General features: G+C 40.2%; 1 protein-coding gene across 2 annotated transcripts in view; it reads right to left on the bottom strand.

Annotated features, from left to right (window-relative positions):
• Nucleotides 1–22458, bottom strand: part of LOC138082057 (bifunctional heparan sulfate N-deacetylase/N-sulfotransferase 4) — a 281384-nt gene that overhangs the window by 14329 nt on the left and 244597 nt on the right. For both annotated transcript variants that reach the window (XM_068975277.1, XM_068975278.1), the window contains exons 7-9: nucleotides 9215–9311; nucleotides 6369–6492; nucleotides 3878–4052 (exon numbers count right to left, since the gene is read on the bottom strand). In XM_068975277.1, the coding sequence (XP_068831378.1) occupies nucleotides 3878–4052; nucleotides 6369–6492; nucleotides 9215–9311 (396 nt within the window). The remainder of the gene's footprint in view (nucleotides 1–3877; nucleotides 4053–6368; nucleotides 6493–9214; nucleotides 9312–22458) is intronic.

The raw sequence follows: 22458 nt of genomic DNA, 5'->3' as shown, positions 1-22458 counted from the left end.
TAGTAGTTATTGTACCTGTGATTTTACCACCAATAATCAATTCTTTTATATCACATTATAGGTTTTTCAGTTCTATCAAAAGTTGTTTATGCTCATCATTGCTTCAGACAGTAGCATTATCCCCAACATTAGATCTTGCCATTTAATGATGTTATTTTAAAAGTAGCAAATTTGATAATTATACTTCTGATATATTGGTATACACTGATTTGATAATTATACTTCTATATACTTTTTTCCTTTGTAATATTATATATTTAAAGCTTTGAAAATATGTTTCTGAAATGGGGCACATAGACTCATCTCACAGCCAGAATGCACCCAGCACAAGGAAAGTGAGGCTCTGTAAAGGGAGTGCCGCCTCCCATCCAAGCTGATTCCTGCCCTTGTGGCTCAGTTGGTAAAGAACCTGCCTTCAGGCTTACTTCACTCTGTATAATCAGCTCCAGTTTCATCCACCTCACACATATATATGGAATTTAGAAAGATGGTAACGATAACCCTGTATGCGAGACAGCAAAAGAGACACAGATGTATAGAACAGACTTTTGGACTCCGTTGGAGAGGGAGAGGGTGGAATGATTTGGGAGAATGGCATTGAAACATGTATAATATCATATAAGAAATGAATCGCCAGTCTAGGTTCCATGCAGGATACTGGATGCTTGGGGCTGGTGCACTGGGATGACCCAGAGGGATGGTACGGGGAGGGAGGTGGGAGGGGGGTTCAGGATTGGGAACACGTGTACACCCGTGGCGGATTCATGTTGATGTATAGCAAAACCAATACAATATTATAAAGTAAAAGAAAGAAAAAAACAGAACCTGCTTTCAGTGTAGACCTGGGTCCGATCCCTGGGTTGGGAAGATCCCCTGGAGAAGGGAAAGGCTACCCACTCCAGTATTCTGGCCTGGAGAATTGCATGGACTGTATAGTTCATGAGGCCGCAAAGAGTTGGACATGACTGAGAGACTTTCACTTCACTTCACTTCACCCTTGTGATATGGAAGTTCTGATCCTCCCAGGGTTGATTTCCCATTTTCCCCTGGGGGGCCTTTTAACAGCCCTCTTCCTTTGAAAGTTTCTCATTATTACTCAAATCACCACCACAGAAAACACTTTCCTTGACCCATCCAGACTGCTGTGCATGGATTCTCGTTTGTTCAAGGTTTTGCTTCTCCCCCTGTCTTTCGACTGAGTGAAAATAATTCAGGCCTTATCTTGCCTGATTGTCTGATTTCTTAGCAGCTGTTTGATCCCTCATTTGGTTGTGCTCTTTTCCTGGTATTTGGTGTCATGACACCACTGGACTTTTTCTTCGACTCCTCTGGCTGCCTCATTCTGTTCTATACGTTTCTCCTCTAAACATCTTCCTTAGATGATTTCACCATGTTTTGTGGCGTCTGTCCTCTCAGTCGCAAATTTCTGACTCCTGCTCAGACCTCTCCCCAGAGCGCCAGCGACCTCTACTATTGCTTTTGGTGTGACAGTGGTTCCGTAAGCTCCCGATCTCCATGTCACTTCTTTAGCCTTCCCCATCCCCACACAATGCCTGTATCCTTTTTCAGGACTTTTTCATGGGAATATATGGTTACCATCTAGTTGCCCAGACTGGAAATTCGAGTTATCCTTGACACTGTTTTATAACCAGGTTCTATTGATTTTAATCTCTAAAGATTTCTTGATACTTTATGCCTCACCTAGTTTCTTCTTCCTATTTTTGTCCTCGTTACTGCCATTTCTCAGCAGGTCTATTGCTACAGCCTCTAATTGATTTCTCTGAGTGGTCATTTCTTCCACTCCAATCCATTCTTCAAAGATCAGATAGTATCATGTTTTCTAAAAGAAATTCTGGTAGTTTACACACTGGTTTAACACTTTTAAATGGCTTTTGATCACTCAGGGCTTCCCTGATAGCTCAGTTGGTAAAGAATCCACCTGCAATGCAGGAGACCCCGGTTGGATTCTTGGGTTGGGAAATTCTGCTGAAGAAGGGATAGGCTACCCACTCCAGTATTCTTGGGCTTCCTTCGTGCCTCAGTTGGTAAAGAATCCGCCTGCAATGTGAAAGACCTCGGTTCAATCCCTGGTTTGGGAAGATCCCCTGGAGAAGGGAAAGGCTATCCACTCCAGTATTTTGGCCTGGAGAATTCCATGGACTTGTATAGTCCATGGGGTTGGAAAGAGTTGGACATGGCTGAGTGACTTTCACTTTCACCCCACTTTGATTGCTCAAAGAAAGGTGGCCACTTGGTCTCCCACTTGGCTTCCAGCTCCCATGTGCCTCTCAGGCTCATCTCCTGCAGATCTCCTCCTTGGCTTTGCTCTCTAATCACATGGACCTTTTTTTTAGTTCTTTAGCTATGCTGTGGTTCTTTGTACCCAGTGGACTACACATAGTCTCTCTCTCATCCAGTCTCCCTCTGCCTCACTCAGTTAATACCTACTTGTCCTTCAGTTTTAAGTCTAAAGTTTATTTCTCCAGAATGCTCTTATAGCACCTTCCATGCTTCCTCACAGTGCTTTCAAAATTTCTAATTAGATATATACTTATTGGATCAATATCTGTTAGGACTTCCCTGTAACTCAGATGGTTAAGAATCTGCCTGCATTGCAGGAGACCTGGGTTCGATCCCTGGGTTGAGAAGATCCTCTGGGAAAGGGAATGGCAACCCACTCCACTATTCTTGCCTGGAGTATCCCATGGACAGAGGAGCCTGGCAGGTTACAGTCTGTGGGGTCACAAGTGTCGGACAGGACTGATTGACTAAAACTACTATTCACATATTAGAATGAACACAATGTTTTAATTATCATTCTATGGGTTTAAACCAGAATTAAATGCTGAAGAAAACTCCATTTTGGTGTGACACAATTCTATAGGTGAGGTAAGGTAAGGTGAAGTCGCTCAGTTGTGCCTGACTCTTTGAGACCGCATGGACTGTAGCCTACCAGGCTCCTGCCTCCATGGGATTCTCCAGGCAAGAGTACTGGAATGGGTTGCCATTTCCTTCTCCAGGGGATCTTCCCAACCCAGGGATTGAACCCGGGTCTACCACATTCCAGGCAGACGCTTTAACCTCTGAGCCACCAGGGAATTGTTGGATATTTACTTTTCTTTTTGTTATTGTTATTATGATTAGTACCCTGATGAATAAAAAAGGATATATATATTTAATCCTTTTGAGGTTTTCTTATGGCTGCTCCCAGAAGAGGATTGTACCACAAAAGTATCTTTACAAACTGTTTGATAACTGTCATCAGTTTTCAAAAAATATCTCCATATATATCCTTCTATTGGAATGTTTGAGCATCTTTATTGTGACACCCTTGTCAGCAGAGATGCTAGGATGATATTTATGAGTACCATTTTGATTTTATATTTTGTTGATAAATAATTGGGTTGACCATTTTTACACAGAAATTGTGCAGCTGGATTTGTGTATGTGTTTGTAAATCATATATCTATGTCTTTTATTTATTTGCTCATTTTTCTACTATTTATTTATTTTTAATAATTTGCAGGAACTTTGTTTTTTTTTTCCTACAAATTAAGGGAACTAAGCCCTTTACCGTGTATTGCTAAAGATGGTCTACTTGGATACTTAAGTTTGTTAATTATGACAGATCAACATTTTATGTGTTTACATGGTTCAATCTCTTAATGTTTTGATTTTTTTCTATTATGTTATGCTTGAAATTCCTTGCCCAAATTGATATAAATTAGATATTAGATCTTATTTCTCATAGTTTTTGCTTGTTTGTACAGCTCTTTTAACATTTGACTGTTGAATACATCTGGACTTTAGTAATTCACCATTGCTTACATTCAAGTTATGACCAAATGCTTTTAACGATATTTTTTCTGCTTCATACCTGGTACCAAGAGTATGCCCTATCCGAAGGGTCAATGAGGATGGTGATGATTTTGGCTTTGGGGACCAGAGATGCAGCTCGTTTGGGAGCTTCTTCTGAATGGAAGTAATTAGCACTCTTTTCAAATAGAAAGTCACTTGTAATGTTGGATGGAGTAGGAAAAAAGTCCATATACCTGAAGGCAGAGAAAGACAATTAATTAATTTGAGGTCTAATTGTTTCCTACCATACTATGGATAGGAGAGGGCTTCCCTGGTGGTGCAGAGGTTAAAGCATTTGCCTGCAATGTGGGAGACCTGGGTTCGATTCCTGGGTCGGGAAGATCCCCTGGAGAAGGAAATGGCAACCCACTCCAGTATTCTTGCCTGGAGAATCCCATGGACGGAGGAGCTTGGTGGGCTACAGTCCACGGGTCGCAAAGAGTCGGACATGACTGAGCGATATTTAAACATTTTTACATCCATTTATATACATTTTAAATTATTGATGTTATAATAGTTAAAATAGAGACTATTCTGTACACTCTGAAAGTGAAAACAGCCCCAGGTATTACTGTTCTAATGGGCTATTTAGGACAGGCAAAAGAATGAGATGGAATGGGTAGGTTGCTAAGTAACGGAGGGAAAATTCTTTAGATTTGGGTTGATGTTCTGTGCTATTGAAAGCCAAATCTAAAGAAGTTAAGTTTACCCTTGGCAAACAGCAAATTATACCATATTGCCTAGTAAATATTTTAAAATAGTAAATTTATGTTTGCACACTTGAATGCTAAATTCTTAAATTGAGATTAAAGTGCACAAAAGAGGAAAATGTGTAAGTCAGAATAGCTATAAAATACTAGGCAGATTAGGGCATAGTTGCTTTCCTCCTTTTTAACTTCTGCATAATTTGTAGTGTGTATAGCAATGTGAACACATTATAGTCTATCTGGAGTAATTAAGGAGATATTTCCTGCCAGTTGATCCTGTGGAGCCTCGGCAGGTTCACCCCTCCATATGCTGTCGGAACAGTCCTCCTTGTGTAGCTTATAGATTCAATATGTTCAGAGGTTAATTCAGTGCAAGGCATTAATTATGTGTGTAACCCTCCTTACAGCTCACCACTTCTCTAACCCTCAAATGTTCTAGAAATAAATAATGAGAGCAATTAAGAATTCATATAAGATACTTATTTTCCTCTTTGACATTTGTTATTATGTTTCCCAAATGTGAAGTGGTGAAAAGTCTCATCTATATTCCTGCTTAACAATTCGCATTCTATTTGAGCTCATAGATAAGAGGAAATTGCTGCTCTGCCTTCAGTAACTTGCATGCAATTTCCAAATTCATTTAGTCTTTTTAAATAAGACAAAATAGTGCAATCCTAGCTGCAGAGTGGACATGTCGATACTCATAACGGGAACTCAAATCTGCTCACTGCCATTGCCTTGGCCCCTCTCTCATCCTAGTTGCGTCTTAAAAGAATGAGCTTTTCGTGAGGACAGATTCACATGTGATGTTGACATAACATTACATGCTATGTTAAGTTGTTTAGTCGTGTCTGACTCTTTGTGACACTTTGGACTGTAGCCCACAAGGCTCCTCTGTCCATGGAATTTTTCAGGCAAGAATACTGGAGTGGGTTGCCGTGCCTTCCTCCAGGGGATTGTCTTGACCCAGGGATCCAACCCACTTCTCCTTGGTCTCTGCATTGCAGGCGGATTCCTTACCCACTGAGCTATCAGTACATGCTAGCCAGGTATGCAGTGAGGGGAGTTTACCTCAGGGGATATTTGCTTTATATACTGGAATTTGGAAATCAGGGCCATATTTTCCTTAGAAAATTGGGACATGGCTAGAAAAAAACACCAGAGTGAACATCAGTTATAGTATCAGGTTTATTCCGTTTTAGTTTAGGGATAATATTGTGATTTTAAAATTTTCATAACTTATTAAGTACAAAGTAATTTTCCTCTTATGCACTTGTGTGACTAGCATTAATATGGTTTTAGAAATGCTCTGGTATTTGCATGACAAATATCAGCTTAGATTATAATACAACATTTACCATCTATGTGTTTAATGAAGATACAAGGCACAGAGTATAAAAGAAAACAACCTTTTGATTTGTTTTCTCAGGCATTGTTGTGAAGACAAATTATGTAGTTAGTAAAAAAAAAAACAACTCTAGACTCAGTGAAATAATAATATGCTTAAGGAGAATTTTAAATATCCTTATGAATAATTCTGATGAAAATATTCCATAATCCTCTTTATTCAATCATATTAATTTACCAGAAAAATATTATCATTATTGCACTGTCCAAATCAAATTATAGGCAACACTGATTAAACATATCATCATTATAAATTAATTTTTAATTCACTATGGTAGAATTAAACATAACAAATTTATTCTGTAATTATGTAGATGTCTTGCATACACCTATAATTGCTCATCTATGAATGAGCATGTGCTAATAATGGACTTTGTTTTTTGTTATTTTTCTTACCAGTCAATTCCTTTGTGGTAGTTGTTTCCATTAAAGAATTGGACTTCTTCAAATGTTTTGGGACTAGGGAGATTGCTGATGATGGAAGGGTGCATAAGAAGAAATAAATAAAGTGCTGTTGTTCCTATTACAAAAAAAAAAGAGACAAAATGTTATTTAGCAATAAAAGACAAGATAAATACTTTATTATTATTATGGGTGGAGGCATGCGGAATAGCATGTGGAATTTTAGTTTCCTCAACAAGGGATTACATCCAGGCTTCCTTGCACTGCAAGTGCAGAGTGGTAACCACTGGATCACCAGGGAAGTCCTAAGACAAATATTTAGCAAAATTTTTGCTCAAAAAAGTAATATGCAAGACCAAATCATTCCAGTGTCAAAATGATTTCCTAAAAAGCAGTTAAGTGTATTTCATGTGGCAATTATTTGTGTTCTTATATTAGTCTTCATGGTTCTATTGACCTAAACATTTCATTTAATCTGAGTACATAGTCAAAGTTAAGTAGGTTGATACAGCTAGGGGAGAAATTCAGAAACTGGGTGATTAGATTTCCCTGCTGAAGTCAGATGAATGGCTAAAGTATCAAAGACATCCAGCACAATACCTGAAACTCAATTAACACTATGTTCAAATCAATTAAAGTTAATCAAACTATTCAACAGATGTCGACCAGTGCAACTCTGAACAACTCACTGTAGTAATGAGTAATGATTGGTGATAACTTTTGATAAGAAAAACATATTTGCTGGCCTCAGTAGACTTTAAGTGTATTTGTGGATTTGAGTCAAGTAAACAGGTGAGGGAGGTACCATGATGAGAGAAGAGTAGAGTGCTTTTCCGATACAGGAGAAAATGGGTAATTTAGACTTGGGCAGTCAGAGAAGGCTTCCAGGAGGAAGCATTTTCTAAGATTGTACCTTAAAACTGTAAGTATTTCCTGAAAGGCTGAAGGACGGGTGCAAGATTGTGGAAGACAGCCAGTTGACTGTCCTGCCCTGACAAGCCTGATAATGAGGCACTAGGCTGAACAGACTGGCTGACATCAACCACTGAGTGGATGACATCACAGAAGGCACGAGTGTCGCAGCTAAACCTAGGTTAAGGCAGAAACTGAGGGCCAGAGCAGGAAGGACCACGAAATGACTGGCTCTCATAAATCAAAACTTCCCTTATGGAAAAGGTTATTTCGTTTTGTAACGTGGTGCTCACAGGAGACTTTGTTGGATTTCCCAACCCTAGGAGAGCGTGGAATGAACTACCCGGGTGGACTGGCAGAACAATAATGACAGCAGCTGGGGATCTGGAACAAGAGACCGCAGAGAACTGTGTAGATAAAGAAAGTAACAAGAGATCTTAGGGCCCCTAGAAAGCCAGAATGGTGGCTCCTGGTGAAATGGCAGGGCAAAATTTAATAAATGCCCTTAAGGAGATTTCATTTTTTAGCAGATTAAAAATCATCATCCAACTTCTTTGACTTGTTTGTTCCTCTTGGGAAAGCTCAAACAAGCTAAAAGCTTTATCATTTCCACATTGGTAGGTCAAATATGAAAATCTAAAGGTATAAGTTATTGTCTTTATAAATACAACCAGCAAAGAGGAAAACTAGATTTATACTTACTAACCTGGAGTGTTCTAGTAGAGCTAAGAAGTAGTAATATTCAATGACAAATGATAGAAGATATGATTTTAAATTAAAATTTCAACATAATTTTACAACATAGAAATGCTTTCTTTAGTCGTCATTCCAGTGTGAGAACAGCTGTGAGGGAGTTGGTGGAAAATTAATGAATATTTTAAATAACAAGAACAATAAGAAAATTGATATATATGAAAATACGTGCTGCATTTTTTCTCTCCCTGCACACGTGTAACTTATTGTTGCAACACAGTTTATATTACTGGAGGAAGAAAAGATTTCAACAGCCAATATCTAATAGTCTGGAAATTTTTCCCACAGCCTTTAAAATGATCTACTTGCTTGTATTACAAATATCTGCATCTGGGCCAGGCTTATTTATTGTGACTGTTTGTTTTGTGTTATGGTTTGTGCACTCACTGATGAAAATGCTTCTAGTCAGAGTTGTGAATTCAAAATATAGCAAGTCAATAAAAAGTTTAATTAATCAGGACATGAGCAAAGTATATAAAGCTGTCACATGCTGAAGAAAGTATGAAATAGTCTAATTGAAAGTGTCATCTCATCGGCGAAATACTGTCACTGTCTTTTACTGCATTGTTATACACATGTCCTTCAGCACATGAGAAAATATCACGGGGAAAAGCTGCCTAATAAGCCTAAGGTGCATCAGAAAATAAATCCAAACCATATGTATACATAAAGATTATTTGAAAACAAGCAAAGGAACAAACAAACCACACAGGTAGAATATTTGAAGGTGATAATGACAGTGGTTCTGAAAAAAATCAATTCAAGGTTGATATGCAGTATAAAATAGTTTGAATGAAGCTAAAGTTTTCTTTTATAACTTAATTCAGCAGTTGATTAGGCAAAGCCATAAAAAAAGGTAGAAATTAAAAATCAGATACCACAACTGTGACATATAAGCTCAAAGTAGTCAAAAATGTGTCTGTTGAACAGCTTTAAAATTCACACTTAAAAATTTAGTCCATAAGTCTTAATTAATTAAATGAGCAACTTTAGGGTCCCTTTGAGGATCATGACATAAAGATGATCCATAGGGATGAAGAGAAATTCAATAATGAACTTGAATGGCTGTCTAAATATTTCAACAAGGCAAACTTAATCAAATACTATATGACACTGTGTTTTCTGACAAAACAAACACAAAAAACCCCATAAACTGCACAGTTGGTTAGTCTTACCTGTTTTTTGTGGCCCGATTACAAGGAATTTTGGTAAGTGGTCACAAGTTTTCTCTCTGGACCATATGTCTTTATGTCTTTTATCGTCACATGGATTCTGCAAGAAGGAAGAATAATGAATCTTATCGTGTAATCAATACCTGGCTCTGTTCCATAAAAATTGTCAAACCACAGAATCAAATTCTTGCCTGATACCTTTAAGCTAGGAGTTAGACCTTGTTCTGGTTCTGATTTTCAAATTGCTTCCTTCTAAAACGGCACCTTCCTTTCCTTCAAGGCTAGAACTCTGCATCCAGTCTCTTCTCAGGCTTGGCTTGGTGTTCTAACTCCTGAGATTCCACCTCACCTCTGAATTCACGTTTTACATCTGTATACCTGATCCTTAGCTTGTCTCTGCCTGGTTTGAACTCAGGTTTTCAGATATCTGTGCTCTGCCCTAATTATTCCTACTTGTTTTTCTCTAGAGGGCTGGGAAGTCATCCTTGAACTCTGGACTTGGCCAACTTTTTCTTCCCTTTTTACACTACATGCTATATTCTCTGCTGATCCAGATAATCGCATAGTTTGGCCATATTCCACAAGCAGATACCATGTAGATCATTATTTCTAGCCCCTACTTTCCTCCTAAACAATAATTTACATTGTGTGTGTGTCACTGCTGCACAGACGTGGTGAGGAAATGACCCGACATAGCCACACATCCAATTTTATCCCCATCTCAACTCTCTCTTATACCAGCCTCCATTCTGTTCAAGTCGAGAGGTCCAAATTTACCATCCAGTTCATGGCACTTGAGAATTAAGAGTCCTAAGGACTTCCCTAGTCGTTCAGTGGATAAGAATCCACCTGCCAATGCAAGAGACACTGGTTCAGTCCCCAGTCTGGGAAGCATGTGACCCGTGTGCCACAGCCACCAAGTCTGTACTCTGCAGCCCACGAGCTGCAACTACTGAACCCATGTGGCACAACTGCTGAAGCCTGTGTGCCCTAAAGCCTGTGCTCCACAACAGGAGATGTCCCTGCAATGAAGAGCCTGTGTGCTGCGCCAAGAGTAGCCCCTGCTGGCCACAATTAGAGAAAGCCCGTGCAAAGCGACAAAGACCCAGGACAGCCATAAATAAATAAATGACCTTTTAAAAAAGGGTAAATGATAGTGATACCACTTTTAAAATATCTATTGACTGACAAAATGGTTTTATCATATTGGTAATCTAATTAATAAATATCTTCAAAAATTATTTTCACAAAATTCTTTCTAAAAAACATGTTGATCATTAAAACAATTATAATTTTACATGTATTATTCAAATTTAAAAATGGCATAAGATAATCATTTATGGTTCATATTTACATACTTAAATAATTTTTTAATCCATATCTGCTCTAATATTATGTCACCCAAGTTCCTCTGAAGAATATTTTCACTAAACCAGCCAAGTTTCAGGAGCCTATCAACTTGGTTGGTTTTTAGAGGCCCAGTGGCCTGAAGCCTGTGGTGACAGGCCTTCCAAAGTAAAAGGCGAGTATTGTACTTTGCAATTCCTGCTACTAAGATAGAGGGGCTTCCCTGGTGGCTCAGACAATAAAGAATCTGCCTGCCATGCAGGAGACCTGGGTTTGATCCCTGGCTTGGGAAGATCCCCTGATGGAGAGAATGGCAACTCACTCCAGTATTCTTGCCTACAGAATTCCATGGACAGAGAAACTTGGGGGACTACAGTCCATGGGGTCTCAAAGAGTTGGACACGACTGAGTGAATAACACTTTCACTTTCACTAAGATAGAAGCACAAGGCTCGATAGGCTTCTTTGGGTTTGGGACACATTTTTTTTTTTTTTTTTGGACCTAGGAAATACTTCTCTGAGTCACCGACTGAATGATGCAGAAACCTGCTGATTTTGAGTGGAACCCAGAACAAGAAAGAGCCCTGCAAGAGGTAAGTCTGAAGTCTAAGCAGTCCTCCCAATTGGGCCATGCATTGTGGCAGACCCTTGGTACTGTGGCCTCTGTGGTATAAAAGGACACCAAAAAGAGTTCTGTTCAGGTCCCAGAGGAGAATCACAGTGTTTACCCTTGAGGTTCTGTAGCACATCATTCAAACAGTAGCTCCTGGTATGCTACTGGGCCCTGGAAGAGATTATGTTTGTCATGGATTTTCAAAGTAATCATGTGTTCACAATTCACTATCATAAGTTTAATAGTGACAGAACAACCAAGTCATAAGTTCAAGTACACCCAGCAGCTATTCATTATAAGATGGAGTGATACAGCTGGAACTGATTTCAAGAAGATATGAAGGCTACAAGTAAACCTTACAAGTAAGTGCCCAGATCCCATGTTACCTATCATGGTCTCACTGATGCCTCTACATCATGTCCATTAATTCAGTGATGCCATCCAACCATCTCATCCTCTGTTGCCCCCCTCTTCTCCTGCCTTCAGTCTTTTTCAGCATCAGGGTCTTTTCCAATGAGTAGGCTCTTCACATCAGGTGCCAAAGTAATGGAGCTTCAGCTTCAGCATCAGTCCTTCCAATGAATGTTCACGAATGATTTCCTTTAGGATTGACTGGTTTGATCTCCTTGCTGTCCAAGGGACTCTCAAGAGTCTTCTCCAAAAACACAGTTCAAAAGCATCAATTCTTTAGCACTCAGCCTTCTTTATGAACCAACACTAGCATCCATACATGAATATTGAAAAAATCATAGCTTTGATGAGATGGACTTTTGTCGGTAAAATGATGTATTTGCCTTTTAATATGCTGTCTAGAAATGTGATGATCTTTGTATTGCCCATGAATGCACACCAGAGAGTATCCAATGTAGAAGTGCTGCACAACCCAGCAGTCAGATCATTCAGCCAGTTCCCAGCATTCCCACATGTCACTAACCTCTGTCCTCAGCCAATCCAGCTCTGAAACAATAGGTATATGAATGGACACAGGGATCAAGACCACTCCCATGGAAAAGAAATGCAAAAAAGCAAAATGGCTGTCTGGGGAGGCCTTACAAATAGCTGTGAAAAGAAGAGAGTCAAAAAGCAAAGGAGAAAAGGAAAGATATAAGCATCTGAATGCAGAGTTCCAAAGAATAGCAAGAAGAGATAAGAAAGCCTTCTTCAGCAATCAATGCAAAGAAATAGAGGAAAACAACAGAATGGGAAAGACTAGAGATCTCTTCAAGAAAATTAGAAATACCAAGGGAACATTTCATGCAAAGATGGGCTCGATAAAGGACAGAAATGGTCTGGACCTAACAGAAGCAGAAGATATTAAGAAGAGGTGGCAAGAATACACGGAAGAACTGTACAAAAAAGATCTTCATGACCCAGATAATCATGATGATATGATCACTAATCTAGAGCCAGACATCTTGGAATGTGAAGTCAAGTGGGCCTTAGAAAGCATCACTACAAACAAAGCTAGTGGAGGTGATGGCATTCCAGTTGAGCTGTTTAAAATCCTGAAAGATGATGCTGTGAAAGTGCTGCACTGAATATGCCAGCAAATTTGGAAAGCTCAGCAGTGGTCACAAGACTGGAAGAGGTCAGTTTTCATTCCAATCCCAAAGAAAGGCAATGCCAAAGAATGCTCAAACTACTGCATGATTGCACTCATCTCACATGCTAGTAAAGTAATGCTCAAAATTCTCCAAGCCAGGCTTCAGCAATACATGAACCGTGAACTCCCTGATGTACAAGCTGGTTTTACAAAAGGCAGAGGAAGCAGAGATCAAATTGCCAACATCCTCTGGATCATGGAAAAAGCAAGAGAGTTCCAGAAAAACATCTATTTCTGCTTCATTGACTATGCCAAAGCTTTTGACTATGTGGATCACAATAAACTGTGGAAAATTCTGAAAGAGATGGGAATACCAGACCACCTGACCTGCCTCTTGAGAAACCTATATGCAAGTTTGGAGGCAACAGTTAGAACTGGACATGGGACAACAGACTGGTTCCAAATAGGAAAAGGAGTACGTCAAGGCTGTATATTGTCACCCTGCTTATTTAACTTCTATGCAGAGTACATCATGAGAAATGCTGGACTGGAAGAAACACAAGCTGGAATGAAGATTGCCGGGAGAAATATCAATAACTTCAGATATGCAGATGACACCACCCTTATCAAGTGAAGAGGAACTAAAAAGCCTCTTGATGAAAGTGAAAGAAGAGAGTGAAAAAGTTGGCTTAAAGCTCAACATTCAGAAAACGAATAACATGGCATCCGGTCCCATCACTTCATAGGAAATAGATGGGAAAACAGTAGAAACAGTGTCAGACTTTATTTTGGGGGGCTCCAAAATCACTGCAGATGGTGATTCCAGCCATGAAATTAAAAGACACTTACTCCTTGGAAGGAAAGTTATGACCAACATAGATATTATATTCAAAAGCAGAGACATTACTTTGCTGACTAAGATCCGTCTAGTCAAGGCTATGGTTTTTAATGCGGTCATGTATGGATGTGAGAGTTGGACTGTGAAGAAAGCTGAGCGCTGAAGAATTGATGCTTTTGAACTGTGGTGTTGGAGAAGACTCTTGAGAGTCCCTTGGACTGCAAGGAGATCCAACCAGTACACTCTGAAGGAGATCAGCCCTGGAATTTCTTTGGAAGGAATGATGCTAAAGCTGAAGCTCCAGTACTTTGGCCACTTCATGCGAAGAGTTGACTCATTGGAAAAGACTCTGATGCTGGGAGGGATTGGAGGCAGGAGGAGAAGGGGATGACGGAGGATGAGATGGCTGGATGGCATCACTGACTCGATGAACGCGAGTCTGAGTGAACTCCAGGAGTTGGTGATGGACAGGGAGGCCTGGCATGCTGCGATTCATGGGGTCACAAAGAGTCAAACCGACTGAGCGACTGAACTGAACTGAACTGAACTGATGAATGGAGAATCTGTGAAAGCAATTTGGAAACCATTCCTGGGCTTCCTTTCCCCAAGTCTGCTTTAGTAAGAGCCACTGCCGAGTACCTGACCTGTTAGTAAGAGACCACTTCTAAGTTCCAGAAACAGCACTCTTCTACCACTTGGTAGAAAATTGATTATGTTGGACACATCCATTCTGAAAAGGGCAGTGACTCATCCTGATCCCAGCTGGAACATATTCAGAGTACGAATTTGCTTCTCCCAGTTTACATAGCCTTGGCCATCATCACTATGCAAGGCCTCAAGGAATGTCTAACTCACTGATATGGTAGTTCACATAATATTGCTTTGGTTAAAGGGGACCACTCCTGACAAAGGAAGTGTGATAGTAGGCTTCTTCCCATGGGAGTCACTGGTCTTATCATGCCTCACTACCCGGAGATGCTGACCTGACAGAGGAGTGAAGGACCACAGGAAAGAGGCAGTTGAGGTACCAGCTTTTAGATACACACCATACCTCTTAAATTAAAAGCTATTGGCTGGTTCTGTGTCTCCAAATGGTAGTATAGTTGTGTCCAGGAATTAAGGAGTGGATGTAAGAGTGACCTATTCACCATCATTTGCAGTGCTTATTTGGAGTATTTGTGCTTTCCATCTTACAACTTTAAAGTCTGTGGTTCTAGAAGCTCTGGTTCACAAAGGAGGGGAGACCCAAGCAGGAGGCCCAGGAAGAGGATCACCACCTAAATGTTGCAGCTTATGTCCATTCACTTTGGACTCCTTGTGTGCGTAGACCAGCAGGCATGGAAATGAATTACAATCCTCACAGGGGCAATTGACCCTGATCAACATAAGTAGAACCGCTACTATACAGGGAGAAATATCCTTGGTGTTCAAATCACTAGGTTACTTGCTGATACTTCTATGCCCAATTCTAACTATAATTGAGAAAGCATGGCCACCACAGCCCGATTAGGGCTAGGTTGGGCACCAGACAAGAGTTTACCACAGTATACTTCATAAGCTCAGTTCAGTTCAGTCGCTCAGTTGTGTCCGACTATGCGATCCCATGGACTGCAGCATGCCAGGCCTCCCTGTCCATCACCAACTCCCGGAGTTCACTCAAACTCATGTCCATTGAGTCGGTGATGACATCCAACCACCTCATCCTCTGTCATCCCCTTCTCCTCCTGCCCTCAATCTTTCCCAACATAAGGTCTTTTCAAATGAGTCAGCTCTTCACATTAGGTGGCCAAAGTATTGGAGTTTCAGCTTCAGCATCAGTCCTTCCAATGAACACCCAGGACTGATCTCCTTTAGGATGGACTGGTTGGATCTCCTTGCAGCCCAAGGGACACTCAAGAGTCTTCTTCAACACCCAGTTCAAATGCTTCAGTTCTTCAGTGCTCAGCTTTCTTTATAGTCCAACTCTCACATCCATGCATGACTACTGGAAAAAACATAGCCTTGACTAGACAGACATTTGTTGTCAAAGTAATGTCTCTGCTTTTTAATATGCTGTCTAGGTTGGTCATAACTTTCCTTCCAAGGAGTAAGCGTCTTTTAATTTCATGGCTGCAATCAACATCTGCAGTGATTTTGGAGCCCCCACCCTCGCAAAGAGTCGGACACAACCGAGCGACTGAACTGAACTGAACTGAACTGAACCCTCCAAAATTAATTCAGCCACTGTTTCCAATGTTTCCTCATGTATTTGCCATAAAGTGATGGGACCAGATGCCATGATCTTCGTTTTCTGAATGTTGAGCTTCAAGCCAACTTTTTCACTCTCCTCTTTCACTTTAAGAGGCTCTTTAGTTTTTCTTCACTTTCTGCCATAAGGGTGGTGTCATCTGCATATCTGAGGTTATTGATATTTCTCTCGGCAATCTTGATTCCAGCTTGTGCTTCATCCAGCCCAGTTTTTCTCTTGATGTACTCTGCATAGAAGTTAAATAAGCAGGGTGACAGTATACAGCCTTGACGTACTCCTTTTCCTATTTGGAACCAGTCTGTTGTCCCATGTCCAGTTCTAACTGTTGCTTCCTGACCTGCATACAGATTTCTGAGGACGCAGGACAGGTGGTCTGGTATTCCCATCTCTTTCAGAATTTTCCACAGTTTATTATGATCCACACAGTCAAAGGCTTTGGCATAGTCAACAAAGCAGAAATAGATGTTTTTTGGAACTCTCTTGCTTTTTTGATGATCCAGTGAATGTTGGCAATTTGATCTGTGGTTCCTCTGCCTTTGCTAAAGCCAGCTTGAACATCTGGAAGTTCACGGTTCACATTATTGCTGAAGCCTGGCTTAGAGAATTTTGAGCATTACTTTACTAGCGTGTGAGATGAGTGCAATTGTGTGGTAGTTTGAGCATTCTTTTGCATTGCCTTTCTTTGGGATTGGAATGAAAACTGACCTTTTCCAGTCCTGTGGCCACTTCTGAGTTTTCCAAATTTGCTGACATACTGAATGCAGCACTTTCACAGCATCATCTTTCAGGATTTGAAAGAGCGCCACTGGGATTCCATCACCTCCACTAGCTTTGTTTGTAGTGATGCTTCCTAAGGCCCACTTGACTTCACATTCCCAGATGGCTAGCTCTAGGTAGTGATCACACCATCATGGTTAACTGGGTCGTGAAGATCTTTTTGGTACAGTTCTTCATAAGTTATCTTTATCCAGGCATAGCCTTCCTCTGTCATAATTCCCAGAGAAAATTACACGAAAAGAATTAGTGGGACAAACTAAAGCTGCTGCTACTGAAGTTGGTCCTGAAACTACTTGACACACCAGGTCAGCCTTCCATACCAGCAGAACTGCTACCCACAGGAGGAGGAAAGCCAGAGTAGGGATATAGATGTGGGAGAATATGGAGAAAATGTGCGTTGGTTTCAGCTTTGGAATTGGCTGCAGCAATGAGGCTGCAGTTTCTCCTAATGACCTTCCTCTCATAGGTTTTCCCAGGAATTATGTTCACAATTGTGGAAAAATTGTGCCTGGGTGAGTGAGTGTACTATGAGAAGCAGGTATAACTTTGTGGTACAAGGTGTGGATGGGGCAGTGGTAGAGGTTGAATGCCTTTTCCTCCACTGAAGGAAACACCCTATTTCTGACCAGCTGGGGAGACTGAGTACTGCCTTGTCAAATAGAAGCCACTAGACAGGAAGTCATGCGTCCCTTGCCACTTTCCAGAGATGGCCTGTGTCCAGTGATTGGCTGATTCAGGGGTGTGACAGCCTGACCAGCTTGCTTCAAGGTCAGACAATTTGTGTGATTAGCTCTTTCCCTGCAGATCTAGTCGAGGCCTGACTTTTCTAAGACTACATCATGCTCAGCTTTTTCCTGTTCCACATTTTCCCTTATAAGCTTTTCCTGAAAGTGTTTCCTCGATAAATCATTGAACCAGATCCTTATCACAGAATTGATGCATTTTCCATCGCCATCTTTCACTGGAACAAGAGTATAGCGTAATAAAAAAATGCCAGTTATGTATGCAACCTGTGAGAATTCGCCTCACAAAAGGTTCTCTTATACATCTTGAATTTGTCGATGAATTCATCTATAGAAACTCTGATAAAGGAGCTGATTACAAGCCAATAAGTGCAACAGTTCTTATCTATTTTACATAACAACTGAAATTTATTTTATTTATACTAGTGTTTCTATTTTCTGCAATGTTTTAATTCAGTATTCAGTCTCAGATTCTCCATAGTCTAACTTCAGCTTAACTCTCTGAACATAATTTCCACTATAGCAGAGAAGGCTAAACTAGCTTGTCTCCTTTTCTTCTTTGTATAACAAAACATCACTATTTTGTTTAGTCTCTGGCTTTCCAGCTAGAGATTATATTTCATAATCTCTTGAATTTAGCTACCTTCATATGAGTCACTCCAGTTTAAGTAAGACAAAATGATGTAAAAGTATCTTAAAGTCACTCTCCCTAGATTTCCCCTTTTCTACTTACTGCCAGCTGTAATATGGCTACAATTGCACCACGTGCCTTGGACTTAGAAGTGGAGACTGTATATATGTTGAATACCTGCCAAATTGGGGCCCTGGATAATCATGTAGAACAGAGCTGTCTAAGTCTCCTAGACTGCCTGCCCATTTTCCAGATAGTTATATGAGTGAGAAATATCTTTCTGTTTAGCCCCTGTATTTTTGGAATGCCATCCTTATAGCAACATTGCCATATTCTCACTGTGATTCTTGAGAGAAGATAAAAAATTTGTGTCACAATATGAATTACTGTACTGCATGCTTCAACAAGAACATTTCACTGCAGGAAAAAAAAAAAAAAAAGATTCTGGATGAAGCAACCAGTTGGTTTTGATATAGATTGTTTATATGTTGGCACAATCTTTTAGTCTCATGGTGAATCGGCAACAAATACTTCAAACCTGTTCATGGGCCTCTGTTTGCAGTGGAGGAGACCTGGGTTTGATCCCTTGGTTGGGAAGATCCCCTGGAGGAGGAAATGGCTACCCACTCCAGTATTCTTGCCTGGAAAATTCCATGGACACAGAGGAGACTGACTGGTGGGCTACAGTCTGTGGGGTTGCAAAGTGTCAGACAGGACTGAGAGACTGGCACTGAGTTAATAAATGACAACACCAACCGAAGCTTCCGTCCTGCTGTATTCACTATTATAGATATACTCATACCCACTTGTGAATCTTTGAATTATTTATATTTCTGGGCAACACTTATTTTTTTCCTACAATTCAGGGTCAAAATCTTGCCAGTTCTTCTCACTGAAGCTAATATCTGTCATAAATCATTCCTATTTATTTTGGTGGGGCAGCAGAGCTCCGTAGTTAAAAGTGTGAGCTCAGGAGGCTTGTGTCTTAAGCAATTTTCCCAAACTCTCTGGACTTCAGGTTTCTTATCCATTAAATAAATCATGATTGATATTGTTTACCTGGCACAGTTATTGAGAACATTAAATGAGTTAATACAGTAAAAAACATTAAATTGTTCTCTATAAAAAAAAAGTGCTTACTCTCTGGGCTCAGTCGTTCAGTCGTGTCCAACTCTTTGCAACCCCCTGGACTGTAACCCGCCAGGCTCCACTGTCCATGGGATTTTCCAGGCAAGAATACTGAACCAGGTTGCCATTTCCTACTTCAGGGGAATCTGCCCAATCCAGGGATCAAACCCACCTCTATTGTGTCTCCTGCATTGGCAGGCAGGTTCTTTACCACTAGCACCACCTGGGAAGTTTATTCTGTAATTTCCTATAAACTCTTTTTTTTCCCTTTGTTTAGTTAGGCAACTGGAGCAGCAGAAAGAGATTACGCTTGCTGATGGACTGGTTTATTGCAGATATTCATCCTGAGATCTGACTTCCTGCTCCTTGTCAGAAGCACCAGCAACTAAGGTGACTGACCCTTCTCAGAGTTGGATGGCTAGACTTCTGGGATGCATGAGATGTAGGCAAACTTGAAGCTATGGACTCTTCTACCATATGATCCAAAGACTCCTATATAATCCTAATTCAGTTTATTCATGGATCTTCTTTTTTTTCACATATATTATACTTAAAGTGCTTCCAAGGTGGGGCAATGGTAAAGAATGCACCTGCCAATGCAGGAGATGCAGGACTCACAGGTTCGATCCCTGGGTTGGGAAGATCCCCTGGAGAAGGAAATGGTAACTCACTCCAGTATGCTTGCCTGAAAAATTACACGGACAGAGAAGCCTGGTGGGCTATAGTCCACTGGGTCACAGAATCAGACTGAGTGACTGAGCATGCACACAATATAAATAATCCCTTGATTCCTCTAAATTTGAATATAGAAGTACTGTAACATCTTGCTAGTGTGCCAGTGTGTTAGTAGCTCAGTTGTGTCCAACTCTTTGTGACCCTGTGGACTGTAGCCGGCCAGGCTCCTCTGTCCATGGAACTCTCCAGGCAAGAATACTCTCCAGGGGTGAGTTGCCATTCCCTTCTCCAAGGAATCTTCCAAATACAGGGATCAAACTCAGGTCTCCTGCTTTGCAGGCAGATTCTTTACCTTCTGAGCCACCAAGAAAGCCCACCTTAGCACCAGGTAATTTTATTTTATAGTTTACTCCCATCAGTGTAATTTCCTGGGAAAGTACAACTAAAATAATTAGTGTCTTTGTCTGCCAAAATGAGTGTCTATCCATGTTCTGTGTGTGAGAGCCAAACTCTTTCCAAGTCTTACATCATCAATCTGCCTATTTCTGTGAAAGTTTTGTTTCATCAGTTTTGCATGCAGAAGTTTGAATGGCAAAGCCACGTATATTGTGATAAAGAAGAAAAGAGGTTTAGTCAAACATGTAGAACCAAGAGAGGTCTCACAAAAGATTTTGACTTTCAACAGCGGCACTGAAAAATCAATCAGTTTGCTCATCCACTTTGTAAGAAAACCATTTGAGCAAATGAACTGAACACCTATTCTGAGATTTGTTCTTTGCTGAGTTATATATGGTGAAATGCAATAAGAATAGGCAATTGACACTGCTTTCCTATTGCTTAATATCTAAAATCTAGTAGAAAACTAAATTTCTTTGTAAATTATTCAGTTAAATGATAATATGAGGAAAATGAAGATTAAATTCTACAGTGATCATATGAGTAAATAGCAAGAAACAGCTTCTGGGGCCACCATGAAGAACATCATCTGTGACTGAATTTTTTGTGGGTGTTTGAGAAGTAAAATATCTACGCAGTTTATATTACATTAGTTTTCAAACATGTATCAAAACTTGCCTATGCTTATACCAAATGTTTATGGTGCCCATCCTATCACAGTTAATCAGTCATTCAGTCCATAATTATCAAGCTACTCTTATGTATTAGAGTGCAGCAATCAAGAAGACAGAGGTCTCCTCTTCAGAGAACTTACATTCTAGTTAAATATAATTATTGGAAATATATCCAACTATTAGTATGCATGTTACATACTATTACTAGAAACACACACTTGAATTAAATAATTCTGGGTGCTGAAATGCAGTGAAGTTAATATGACAGGAAGCTCTTAAAAAGAGACAGAAATGGGAGGAAGTGCTTTGGCTCTAGTCATCAGGGAAGTCCTCTGGCTTGGGGTGATACGTGAGTTGAACACTGAAAGACATCAAGTGCTAAAATAATGAAGTGGATGAGTTGCAGTAGCCAAATAGCAAGAATATCCCAAAGTAGGATAAGAGGAGAGTCTGGGGGAGAATGGATACATGTATATGTATGCTGAGTCCCTTTGCTGTTCAGCTGAACCTACCATAATGTTGTTAATCGGTTATACTCCAACACAAAATTAAAAGCTTTTTAAAAAATAAATTAAAATAAAATAGCATTTAAAAAAAGCCATCTGAGCAGGCAGTAAATGTATCTAGATTATGTTTAAATATAATACAATGTGAAGAAACATATCCAGAAATAAACTGAATTAGGATTATATAGGAGTGTTTGCTTACTCCTTGGAAGGAAAGTTATGACCAACCTAGATAGCATATTGAAAAGCAGAGACATTACTTTGCCAACAAAAGTCCATCTAGTCAAGGCTATGGTTTTTCTAGTAGTCATGTATGGATGTGATAGTTGGACTGTGAAGAAAGCTGAGTGCCGAAGAATTGATGCTTTTGAACTGTGGTGTTGGAGAAGACTCTTGAGAGTCCCTTGGACTACAAGGAGATCCATCCAGTCCATTCTAAAGGAGATCAGCCCTGGGATTTCTTTGGAAGGAATGATACTAAAGCTGAAACTTCAGTACTTTGGCCACCTCATGCGAAGAGTTGACTCATTGGAAAAGACTCTGATGCTGGGAGGGATTGGGGGCAGGAGGAGAAGGGGACGACAGTGGATGAGATGGCTGGATGGCACCACCGACTCGATGGACGTGAGTTTGAGTGAACTCCAGGAGTTGGTGATGGACAGGGAGGTCTGGCGTGCTGCAATTCATGGGGTCACAAAGAGTCGGACACGACTGAGAGACTGAACTGAACCGAACTGAGGAGTCTTTGCATCATTTGGTAGAATAGCCTATAGCTTCAAATTTGCCTGAAGAAACTCCAACCTGTTTCCTTATCAGGTATATTTCTGTCCCAAACGTTTTTATTATTAATTCAATTTATACTACTTCAGTTTTTCCTGTAGGTATTTTATAATTGGTGGCATTTGTATGCACTGGTCTGGACAGACTTTGTTTCTAACTTCATTCCTTCTATGTTAGACCATTTTAGGGCTATTGGGATGCCCATATTTCTTCTTTCATCTCTTTTCTTGGTATGTTCCTTCTTGTCTCTGTTAATCACAGCTTTAATAACAGGATGTTTGCATTTCCTATTTTATATTCTGAAAATGTTTGTTTAGACTTTTCCTACTTTGACTCTCCTTTTATTGTC

Source organism: Capricornis sumatraensis, chromosome 7, assembly GCF_032405125.1.
Source record: "Capricornis sumatraensis isolate serow.1 chromosome 7, serow.2, whole genome shotgun sequence".
Taxonomy (NCBI): Eukaryota; Metazoa; Chordata; class Mammalia; order Artiodactyla; family Bovidae; genus Capricornis; species Capricornis sumatraensis.
This window is presented reverse-complemented; position numbering and strand designations above follow the sequence as displayed.